Source organism: Cucurbita pepo, chromosome LG08 (assembly GCF_002806865.2).
Source record: "Cucurbita pepo subsp. pepo cultivar mu-cu-16 chromosome LG08, ASM280686v2, whole genome shotgun sequence".
NCBI classification, from domain to species: Eukaryota; Viridiplantae; Streptophyta; class Magnoliopsida; order Cucurbitales; family Cucurbitaceae; genus Cucurbita; species Cucurbita pepo.
Genome location: NC_036645.1, coordinates 9,321,530 through 9,333,330, shown reverse-complemented (window position 1 = coordinate 9,333,330; position 11,801 = coordinate 9,321,530). Strand labels below are relative to the sequence as shown.

Genomic DNA, 11,801 nt, shown 5'->3' with positions numbered 1-11,801 from the left:
ATATTAATTTGAAGGGTTCAAATTAATATTTAATATATTAAGATATATTAATGTTCATTCTCATGTCTTTCTTGGATGGACCAACCTAACCGTTTCCGACAAGTCTTTCTTCATTTTTCGAGCAAGAAGTGGAACTATGATTACGAGTCTGCTCTCAGCCTCTTCGACGACAAGTCCCTAATACGGGGCACCCTGCTAACCTAACGGAAGTGTGGGGAGAAGGGTAGGAAAACAATTAAATTATTAATTTACAAATTTAGTAAAAGCTGGTCAGTGTTTAATTAACGAACTTTCTATATATTTGAAAGTTAGAAAGTTGATGTCTATTTGATCCTTTACGTAAACTTCGTCTCGTTTTATCTCGATAAGAGTTCCTAAATCGAAATAAAGGAATTTTAGAGAGGGTAATGATCCGTTCACTTAAATGTCAGCAAATATTCATTAGCAAGCAAGTTAATCACTTGGCTTAACTAATTATCTATTGGTAATTGTAAGTAAACCAACAATAAAAGGAATGAGGTTGAGGATCGCCTTTGCAATCTCTTTTCCATACAAACACATTCTTTTACAAATGGCCTTCTCTCCTTAGAGGGGCCATTTAACAAACCTACAACACTGTCAATGGCTCAATCAACTAATCAACTCCCAAAGCTCATCTCCAAATACAATCCAACCAAAATACATTACTCAAAACTGAACACTCCGACAATCCACGAATCACGACCAGATACGAGCACACAAGTCGCCATCCTTCATCATCGACATCATCATCACTGTTTCCTTCAATAATGGACTAGTCACATGAAAGCTAGAAGTCCAGCATATTCGTAATAAGACAAGAACACTTTTGTGTCAACTGTAAAAGAATTCAGGGTTGTTCGGTCATGCATCCTTCTGCTTGCGAGTAAAGACTATAGTTTTCTGGCGTCTCGATCTTTCCTGTCAGCTGTTCATTCCCTGCAGTAATCAATTTCACAAAGAAAAGCACATACTCAATTCTATATTCTCTGTGTGGAGGTGTGACAGAGATGGATATCCAAAGGAAAAAACAGTATCAATTGAGGATCTTCCTAACGTATTTAGAAAGATAACACACAACAGTTATCATAGTTCTATCAAAATTAACACAACAGTTGCAAAGAGGGTGATTATGAAAGTATGTACCCTGTTGGACCTAGGATTTTCCTGGCAAAACAGAGTTCTAACTAAACTTTTAATTCAAGTTTTTGTGTGTATTCACCTATCAGCAAGTTGAATACTCGACAAATGAGAAAGTTCAATACTTTTCTGAATCCTCCAAATAATACGACTAGAAAGAAATTTGTTGTGTCAGGCAAAAAGATGATTAATAAATCATATGAAAAAGTGGCAAGAAACCCTTATGGCATACCTTCATAAGAAGACATCTGACTAAAAGTTCTTGCGGTTTTTGAACTTCCATTTGATGGAAACAAAGTATCAGCTTTGTTGGTGTTTGGATCCAGGAAATGCAGTTCATAGTGCATCTCAGGACTCTGGAAGCCCATGTTCTCCCCCAAAGGTGCAGAGGTTTGAGGAGTTTGAAAATCCACAGGTTTTGTCTTCTTATCTTTCGGCGACTCGACTTCTGTATCCAATTCTGATTCACCATACGCAGGCGCTGTACCCTGCTGCTTCCTCTTTGATCGAGCACGCCTGTTTTGGAACCAATTATAGACATTTGATTCAGAAATTTGCCCATGTTGACCCAGTTCAGAGGTAATCTCTTTGATCTTTTGCTTGCTAGGAGTTNACATATATATATATATATATATATATGGAAGCCCACAAACAAATAATAATTAATTAAATATATAAGATATGTATAAAAAAATTTGGAGAAAAAAATAAGCTAAAATTAATAATTAGTTAACAATAAGAAAAGTAAAAGAAATATCAGGAAAAAATTCATTAAAAAAATACACTTCATAGTAATTTTCAGTTGGTGACCAAATATAATTTTTTTAAAAAAAATTAAATAATTTCAAAATTAATTCAATGAAAAAATAATAATAAAAGCCATCACTATCAAATTCAACGTTGGATTTTATTTTTATTTTTTTTCCTTTGTGAAAAAATATTTGAACCTAAAATGGAAAGCAAATAAACACAATTTAATTTTCCTTAGAAAAGAGGTTTGGAAGGGCAACCGGAAGTATCGGTGAACTAGACCTGATCGCTATGAGTTTTCTCTGNCAATAATCCAAAAAAAAAAATCAATACTCCAACCAACAAGACTCCAGTACAGAAGCCGCTACTAAAGCAATAAGCCTAATTCATCCATTGAATTGAAAGAAGTAAAAGAAAAGAGCATTGCAGCACCTTTGAGATCCTGGCGAGCAGTAAGAGTCTTGTGCATCTCAACGAGCTGCTCGCAAATGGTGGCGTAAACAGCAATTTGCTTGCGAAGAGTCTCCAATTGCTCGTCGGTCATGACTTTGACGTAGAGAGCGCCAGCGGTGGTTCCGGTAAGGTAACGGAGATGATCGTCGCGAAGAGGAGGGTTCTGGTGGTGGTGGTGGTAAGGATCCATCATAATCTCTGCTTCGCTATTGAATTCCTAGAGATAGAAAGAGAAAAGAGGGAAAATGAGAGTGGAGGCTCACAAAACACAGGACGGTTAACCAGAAAATAAAGAGAGACAAACGATTATTAAAATAATATTAATTTTTCTTAAATTATAAATTTCCTCATTTTATTAAAATTATATAATTAATTTTTTTTAATTTATTTTAAAAGCTAGAGGTTGAGTATTATAGAAGATTCCTCTCATTTTTTTAAGCTTTAACTACTTTACCAATAATAAATAAAAAAAATTAAACATATATATATATATATATATATATGGAAGCCCACAAACAAATAATAATTAATTAAATATATAAGATATGTATAAAAAAATTTGGAGAAAAAAATAAGCTAAAATTAATAATTAGTTAACAATAAGAAAAGTAAAAGAAATATCAGGAAAAAATTCATTAAAAAAATACACTTCATAGTAATTTTCAGTTGGTGACCAAATATAATTTTTTTAAAAAAAATTAAATAATTTCAAAATTAATTCAATGAAAAAATAATAATAAAAGCCATCACTATCAAATTCAACGTTGGATTTTATTTTTATTTTTTTTCCTTTGTGAAAAAATATTTGAACCTAAAATGGAAAGCAAATAAACACAATTTAATTTTCCTTAGAAAAGAGGTTTGGAAGGGCAACCGGAAGTATCGGTGAACTAGACCTGATCGCTATGAGTTTTCTCTGGCACTGTCTGACCCTGAGGATACCCGCCGACCCAGTCAGCGTGTATTCGAAAGTTTGTGCTATCTGGTACGGCGGTCGGCGGTGGACATCACGGCGGAGATAAACAGAAGATGTCGGAAATTCTGCAGCTTTTGGCTGTTTTTCATTTGTGTCAGAGATGGATTGGTTTCCTGCCCTAAAATTTAAAATTAATTATTAATTTTTTAAAAAATAAAAAAAGAATAATAATTCAAACGTGGACACATGCAGGGGGTCATTGTCTGATATGTAATATGCATGTGAGGGGTAATTAATTAGATGGCTAATTTCAATTAATTGCAATTAGCAGATAAATACAAAAAGCCTTAATCATATCATTAATTGCCTTTATTGGTGGAATATAACTCATATTTAGTTTCTTATTTGCAATGGAAATAAAAATAAAATTCTGGTATGATATCTTCCAAAATTATATTTTTAGATCACGGTATAAATGTACAAAATCATCATTGATACTGTTTACTTGTTGGGATGGGATTAAAATATAATACATGATTTACACGTGTAAGGAGAAGAATGAAGGAGTTTAGAAGATAAATTAGGTTAATCAAATAAAGAGAGAGAGTAAAGAATGATTAGCCGACAGAGCATGTGCTTCACCACTAAAGAGTTGTAAGGGCAGGTCAAAATCAAGGGGCTGCCAACCATGTTTGTATATATGTACTTTGGATGTGTGAAAACAAGAACAGGGAATGAGGGAGGAGAAGAAAATTCCTTCCATTTACATGAAAATAGAAATGGATGGGACGAATTAGACTTATGTGACACGTTTGAAAGTGATTGTATCCCTTTTAGAATCACTCTTGAACGTATTAGATACTAATATAGGCCGAAAGAAGTAAAGTTAGAACATGTTTGAAAGTGATTTTAACTATTTCATTCAAAATCACTCTTGAAGTATGATCCAGATCAGAAGAAGTAGATTTAGAACACGTTTGAACGTGGTTTTAACTATTTCATTCAAAATCGCTCTTAAACGTACTAGATACAGATCGGAAGAAGTAGATTTAGAATATGTTTGAAAGTGATTTTAACTATTTCAAAATCACTGGATACAGATAGAAAGAAATAGGCTTACGACACGTTTCAAAGTGAATTTAACCATTTCACAACGAAACGAAAAGTTAGAATAGTGTAGGCTAAGAATTTGGGGTCTTTCTTTTTGGATGTGAAAGCTCAATAGGCTTGGGAACAGCTTGCTAACAATGGCAACCACAAAGAGAGGATTTTGAGTCCAAAATTTGTCACTGGTCCACCTCCTATGTTATAATTCTACTTCAGTTGGTTCGGTATGAATCCAGCTTCCTTTTTCAAGTCCATGGATATTTACTTTAAGACCACTCACTCTCTCTAAGTATCTAAATGGTCTCCTTAGGGTTCTAGTTTCAATGTCCCAGTGAAGAATCTGATGAAGTTTGCTCAAGTTTTTCTGCTTGGCTTTCACATGTAGTATGGTCTACCTAACCCATGAATCATGATAAAACATCATAAACAGACCCACAATTTTTGCTATATGGGAATTGGCTAGTTAACTTGGCTAAGTGAGATGAAGCATTTGATATCAAATAAGGTCTAACCATTGATTCTATTGACCTGGTCGGCAAAAACCATTCCGTTCCTAATTGGTCAAAAGATGTTCACTTCACGAGTTAGATTGGTAATTTTGTATAACCTGAAATTAAGAGATCAAGAATCATGCAACATTTAATACTGGTAATTTTGTATAACCTGAAATTAAGAGATCAAGAATCATGCAACATTTAATACTGGTAATTTTGTATAACCTGAAATTAAGAGATCAAGAATCATGCAACATTTAATACTGGTAATTTTGTATAACCTGAAATTAAGAGATCAAGAATCATGCAACATTTAATACTGGTAATTTTGTATAACCTGAAATTAAGAGATCAAGAATCATGCAACATTTAATACTGGTAATTTTGTATAACCTGAAATTAAGAGATCAAGAATCATGCAACATTTAATACTGGTAATTTTGTATAACCTGAAATTAAGAGATCAAGAATCATGCAACATTTAATACTGGTAATTTTGTATAACCTGAAATTAAGAGATCAAGAATCATGCAACATTTAATACGTGCCAGCAGTTCTGATCGTGTATATACAGTGTAGAGTTAACCTGCATTCTATATATCACATAAACATGTCTTATAGTTGGGGGTAGAAGCAATAAATATGACATAAAATTCAATCTTCATGGTTTGTCAGGTATCTGTCCTTATAATTATAGATGAAGGAAGTTTTACGCAAGTTATACCTTAATTTTGTCGAAGCAATTTAGCATTGAAATCTGTGGCAGTCTGTTTAGGTTTTTGACGCTGGCTATTACAAAGAGAGCCGGCAAAGGGAAGATTCGTGGAGAAACTGCATAAAGAAAAATCATGTTAACTTTTCTTTACAAATTATGATATAAACATCAGATAAGAGTGTCATTTACATCTGAATAACACCTTCAGTTGAAGCCAATCTGCATTAAACACATCCAATAAGGACATATGTACGTAAAAGTAATACAAAAAAGAAAATATATTTCGAGTGAATATCAAGCGTGGTGTATCCTGAATATCTGATTTCCATGCAATTTCTGTCCACTCCTAAGTGTAGTAGCATAAGGTCAGTGTCCTGAGAATTAAAGACTCTGCATCATTTTCGCAAATCCTTCACAACTTCATCAATCAAATCCTTGATGATCAAGCCTTCAACCTCCCTTCCGGTCATGTTAATCTCGACATCCATTAACGAGGCCCATGGAGTTGAATTTAAATCTCGAGCCATCACCCCCTCGAGCAAGTAATAAGATCTATCAGTTGGAGGGTGTATAAACTTGCGTATGATGTCCCATACAGAATCCAATAGATTTTTTCCGAACAAAGGCGGTAGTGGCGTAGAGGAGTCGATAACTTTTGTTCTAAATCTGGACGTTGTTAAGCATGGTCCAAGTACGATTGGAAGGGCTTCGTTCAACAGATCAAATAATAATTTGTGATCTACATTACTTTCGTTCTGTTCCTTCCCGATGATTTCATTTTTCGTCTCTGATTTTCTATAAGCTTCTTCCACTTCGTCAAAAATAGCGTTGCTGATAGGCTTTGTAGCTGCATTATTTCGTGAAAAGTTGTGATCAGTTGATCCATCGTACATACCAGAAACAATAAGAAGGTCTCGTATGTAAACTTCTGCTGGATCTTCAAGTTTTGTGATTTCAAACTCAACTGGCTGCTGTTCCACTTTGTCCTCAATATCATCGGAATCAAGTTGACTCAGCTGTCTTCGAAGTTCTGCAGTGTAAAAAAAAAAAAAAAAGGGATCAAATATTTGAACTCGATGACAATTTCATACTTATACTTGATTGATAAATGTCCATCATTGAAAGAATGACACATCATTTCTTTTCTTTTTTTGGAATTCACATGGATTTGAATGCCGTAACTTCTCGAGTGATGCTCTTGATGAATGACATGTTTTAGTTAGTCATGTCAGGTTGGCGTCTTCTATAATTATATTTCTATATGTATGACAATTTTCACGTTAAGCAGTTTATACATAATGTTAATATGTATACCATAATTTTTTAGAAATCTGAAAATCAACCAAGATACACAGGCCGAAGCAGACAAACATTTTAAGGAAGTATTTTGACGAGCAGACTTGAGATGTAAGTAACCAAAAAGTCAATAGCCACTGTATTCAAAGGCATTGATAACAGTACGAAGTAAAAAGATTTATCTACATACGACATTGATAACAGTATGAAGTGTAAAATTGATCGTGCTTAAAAGCAATTCCACGTACCTTTCAAGTTAGAGCTGATCTCCCTAAAGACCTGGGAAACACAGTTCTCATCTCTAGGAGTCACATCTGAAGTTGATATTGGGCTGTGATGATCAGATAACTTCCAGAACTCTTCTTGGGCGCTGCTGCACACAGAAGCAGGACTAGGAGGCACCTCAGTGAAATTCTCCTGGGACAATGAAGAGAAAGGATTAGTGAAGATAAAAGTGTGGAACCAGAATTGTAATAGTTTGAGTTATCATACCCTTTCATGGCGCTCCCCAGAGTTCATTACAACAGTTGGTCCACTCAGGATGTCTTTGGTAGAGTATAGGTCAGCAGTATCCAATCCGCTAATCGATTGAGTTTTTCTGCCAAACAGCTTCCCTCTAAGAGTGAAATTATATCTGAAATTGGAAACCTTTTCTTTAAAATTAAACCTCTCTTTCTTCTGCTTTTTGAGATTCACCGCCACATGATCACTTGCTTCATGTTTTCTCTGAATGTGGACACCAGTTAAAATATGGCGGTCCTCCAGAAGAAGTTTCCCAAACGATGTTCCTGACACTGGAGCTGATAATGATCTGGAGAGATTCCTAGGTGACAATTCTTTGGGGAGAACCTCATCTGCCTCATGCCTGAAAGATCTACTCTGTATTTCTTCTGCATCTCTTAGTACTTCCCAGTAGTTTGTATGTTTTCCATTTGTCAAAATAGTTTCTACTTGCTTCGAAACTCTTTCATGATCACTTGCAGATGATCTAGAGCTGCCACTATCTAAGTCTGAATCTTTCCGTCGAACATTTCTCAGTCTTCCTGACAAGAATCTTCTGGTATCTTTGTTCATGAATTCTGGGGAACCCAACCCATTAAATTGAACTCCGCTATTGTATGATCTCGTGGATTCTGAACGAAGTAAATTGAATCCAATGTCTCTTGTGACACTGTCTCTGACCTGTGTTGCTATGTTCTGAGCTATTTGTCTTGAGTGAGATGACTTCTCACTATATGGTGTCTCTATTCCACTTCCTCGAGCAGCAGAGCCCTTTTTAGTAGTTTTCCCTTGCAATTCGCATCTCAGCCGCTCCTTGACCTCTTCAAGAAAATCTTCAATACTAACTCTTTCTCCTAAGGTCCCTGAGGAATTTGTCCAATGCTCTTCATGGAGGCACATCTTATCAGGACCAGGCTTCAAAATCACAATCTTTGTTGGACCAAGCAATTTGTCTTTCTGATCACTACTTATCAGGCAAGGGTGCTCAAAATCTGCATCCATGGATTTGCTTCTCAAAGAGAAGGGTCCCCTCTGCTCACCAGGGAATGTTTCTCTCTTAATACCACCATCCAGATCAACTCTTTTATATGATTTCATACCCACTGTCGGACCTTTAGATTCTGCTGAGAGCTTTGGGCTCGATATTTTCCTTCTGTTTACATTTAGTTCCATCTCCTTGGCATCGTCCTGAGCAAGTGACTGTCTGTTGATGCTGCTAGCTTCAATAACCCTTGAACACTCCCTAAACCTTGCAGCCTGCCATGCTTCAAATTCCTTCTTGAACTTCTGTAATTCCTCCTCCTGAGGATGTTCCCGACGGTGAGGTCTTCCCATCTTCTGACTGGTACTCCTCCATCGATCAGCATCCTTGTCATTATCATGATAAGATGAGTGCACGTCCATCTGCTTATAAGAATTTGATTTGGAGGATGCATAAGAATGCAAGCCCCTGCCATTAATTTCTTTACTTGAAGTCTTAACTCCCTTGCTATTGTGCCTCTTGTCACTGAGCTCAACTTCATCTTTTGCATCCAAGGGCAACATATCCATCCCCATGAGTCGAGCAACAATGCTTGGTCCATGATGTTTGGCACTCGTGCGCGTGGACATTTCCTTATCAATTAATTTCTTCATTGAAGTCTCATTCTTTAAATAGTCCTTGTCAGAAAACACTTCATCGATTTGATAGGAGTACTGAAAATTCAGCAACGGTCACAAGAAACTGGCAATTAGAGAGAGCAACGGAAATATTGTGGAAATGAACACGCATGGAAAGTATATTGATATTGGGGAATAAGATCATTATAAAATAATATGAGAAAACTAGAGGACAGACTGTTGAAAAGAAGTTCATTTTCAGAAGTAGAAGTTGACTTGAGAATGAGAAAGTGAAACTATTTGTAGAAAATACTCCAATGAGGATGTGGTATAGTAACGGGGATTCACCTGCATATATTTCTTTTGTGTTCTTTAACTTAGTAATTAACAGGAGGGCCAAGATTGACTTTGCCCTTTTCTTTATATAATTTTCGTGATATAGGCTGTTGAGACCCTAGACAAGTATACATGAGCGGTTATAGCACAGGTCAATTAATTTCAGGACCTTTTGATATCAACTTTATCAAGTAAGAGTTTATGGCCATAGTTAATATCATTCCATACAATTTTTTGGTGGCAGTTTTGACCATTGATACATAAGAGTGATAGGTTGATACAAAATTTGGTTCGGTTATTGCCAAAAGAAAGAAGCATGAATCTTTTTTCTTTCTAATTCATATCTTAACCATGATGTAACAAAATTTTAGACTGGAAAAAGATCTTACGGATTCAAAATTTAAAAAAAAAAAATCAGCATATGATGTTAACTGAGATAGAAATAGAAGATCAAACAGAACGAATTTTCCAGACGGTTCAAAGATCGATATCTCGAACTTAGACGATCCAATTATATAGACAGACTTGTTTCAGTTTGCATTGGGGTGAAAGCTTCAGTTTGTATTAGTGTTGTGCTCTCAAAAGTTAGAAAACTATAACAAGGTACTTCGACGTGAATAGTCGTTTAGCTAATAAAGCCAGAAAATTGTAGATTTACCGGTATTTCTTCTGCAGTACAATAACTTCGAGAACTCTCCATCTGTAGCTCCATGCTATTTCGAGGGGTTTCCAGGCCTGCAGAAAATGCGAATTCGATTTAGATAAAATTACTTCAAATAATCAGATTTATCCTGTGATTGGTTTCAGCTCAAGTGGTGTTTTTATACATGATAGACTGGTAAAAAGTTTTAACATTCATTACAAAATCTGGTTTATTAGAAAAAGAAAAAAGATTCTGGGATGCTAGACTTCCATAAGTGGGCATATGTACATGAGCAACAAGAGCCTGAAAAGAAAGCTTCTGTACGTATATCAGTATTCTAATGTAAGCTCGGCTTTCCATAAACAAATTTTCTAGTCACTACCGCTCCTACTAACTTCATATTCCAATATTATGAAAATATTTCAAAATCTCAACTTAATGTCAATTACATTATAATGGAAATGGCTATTCAAGCAGAACTCGCAGAACATGTTCTTCTCATAACAAAGAGCATTATAACATCAATCATACCACCATTACGTCTCTTTTGATTAAAGATTTTCTTGGCCATGCTCCTGCGGTCGAAGTCAAAAGGATACAATAAGCCACCCATGCAGCTTGTGGAACTACCAGGACACCATCTTTTTTTTTGGTTCTTTCATACTTGGTATAAATCGATCTCAATATCCTTGTTTACCTTGAAAAAGAAAAGAAGAAAATTAGGCAAAAAGATAAGTCACGAAGTTTGTAAACTGGCAAACTGCAACCAACAAAAATAAATATCATCGATGGAACCATACACTCCGGGCACACAAACAGCATTCTAAATTAATGACCACGGAATATATTATGCTATTCGCTGATTAATAGTGTCTTTTGCGGCATTAGGAATCTGGTTACGTTATCTGTTTTATAGCGACAAGTTCTTAAACATCCTTCCAAGAAACAACAAGAGGCGATAAACATTCAAACCATATCCTGGAGAAATTAGTATCGTGTATGAATATGAGCAACAGAATCAACAGTATACCCTAAACAGAAATTGACAATAATTCATTATTTATTTTTAAAACAGAATCTCTTCTCATCCGGAAGGAGAAAGTCAATGGCTCCGTTGTGTACAGAAAGACCACGAGGGAGCACAACAAGCACAACTGTTCTAGAAATCGGAGAAAGACAATAGAAGACTACAGCAAGATCCATTGTAGGAAGAAGAGGCCAGATATCATATTTTTTGAAAGGCTTCAAGGAAATTCGTGGTACAGACTACAGAGCATAGCAAGCTAGAAGTCAAATGAAAAACAGGACTAATTCATCACTTTAATTTGTCAAATTTTCAAAACCAGCCACCTACAACATAACTTGACAATCAACGATTTCACACAATCAGAAACAGGAACAAAAAAAAAAAGGTTATCCAGAGCGGTGAAACTTGCATATATCCGACCTCAACAATTGAAGTCCATGATCAGAACGCAAAATTCAGTCTCAAAACAGAAAACAAAGCGCAATGTCAGAATCAGAACCTGCTTCGTCAACCAATCAGCTCAATTCAAATTCAACGAAGTAATCGAACAAAAGAAAAACGAGGAACAATTGAAATTCAGAGAAAGGAAGAAGACAAAGAAAGAAAGCTGTGGAATGGAGATCGCACCAGTGAGAATGGAGGAAGAAATAGCGACGCAGCAGTTGAACGGAGAAGGGCGCCGGCAAGGAGTGAGGCGGCGAGTTTAGGAATGCAGTTAAACAACCGAGGTATTTACTGGAAAATTTGGTAATGAAGAAGAAAATAGAAATGGCGTCGCGCGTTGGATGCAATCATGAATAGAAATG

General features: G+C 35.7%; 2 protein-coding genes across 5 annotated transcripts; both read right to left on the bottom strand.

Annotated features, from left to right (window-relative positions):
• Nucleotides 1-415: 415 nt before the first annotated feature.
• On the bottom strand, nt 416-4,983 carry LOC111800195 (WUSCHEL-related homeobox 13-like). The gene is made up of 5 exons (XM_023683788.1): nt 4,897-4,983; nt 3,258-3,455; nt 2,277-2,578; nt 1,391-1,767; nt 416-957 (listed from the first exon to the last, which is right to left on the bottom strand). Exons 3-5 carry the CDS (start codon nt 2,552-2,554, stop codon nt 869-871), a joined length of 744 nt encoding a protein of 247 aa, XP_023539556.1. The 5' UTR covers nt 2,555-2,578; nt 3,258-3,455; nt 4,897-4,983; the 3' UTR covers nt 416-868.
• A 368-nt stretch (nt 4,984-5,351) lies between these two features.
• On the bottom strand, nt 5,352-11,801 carry LOC111799930. 4 transcript variants are annotated; one of them, XR_002815936.1, is made up of 7 exons: nt 11,623-11,801; nt 10,500-10,665; nt 9,984-10,060; nt 7,382-9,085; nt 7,138-7,306; nt 5,603-6,623; nt 5,352-5,471 (listed from the first exon to the last, which is right to left on the bottom strand). XR_002815936.1 is itself a non-coding variant. In XM_023683458.1 (6 exons), exons 2-6 carry the CDS (start codon nt 10,579-10,581, stop codon nt 5,989-5,991), a joined length of 2,667 nt encoding a protein of 888 aa, XP_023539226.1. In that variant the 5' UTR covers nt 10,582-10,665; nt 11,623-11,801; the 3' UTR covers nt 5,352-5,988. The 4 variants fall into 4 exon arrangements, 1 of the variants encoding a protein (XP_023539226.1); XR_002815937.1 differs by having other exon boundaries at nt 5,352-5,709; nt 5,783-6,623; XR_002815938.1 differs by having other exon boundaries at nt 5,352-5,709; nt 5,796-6,623.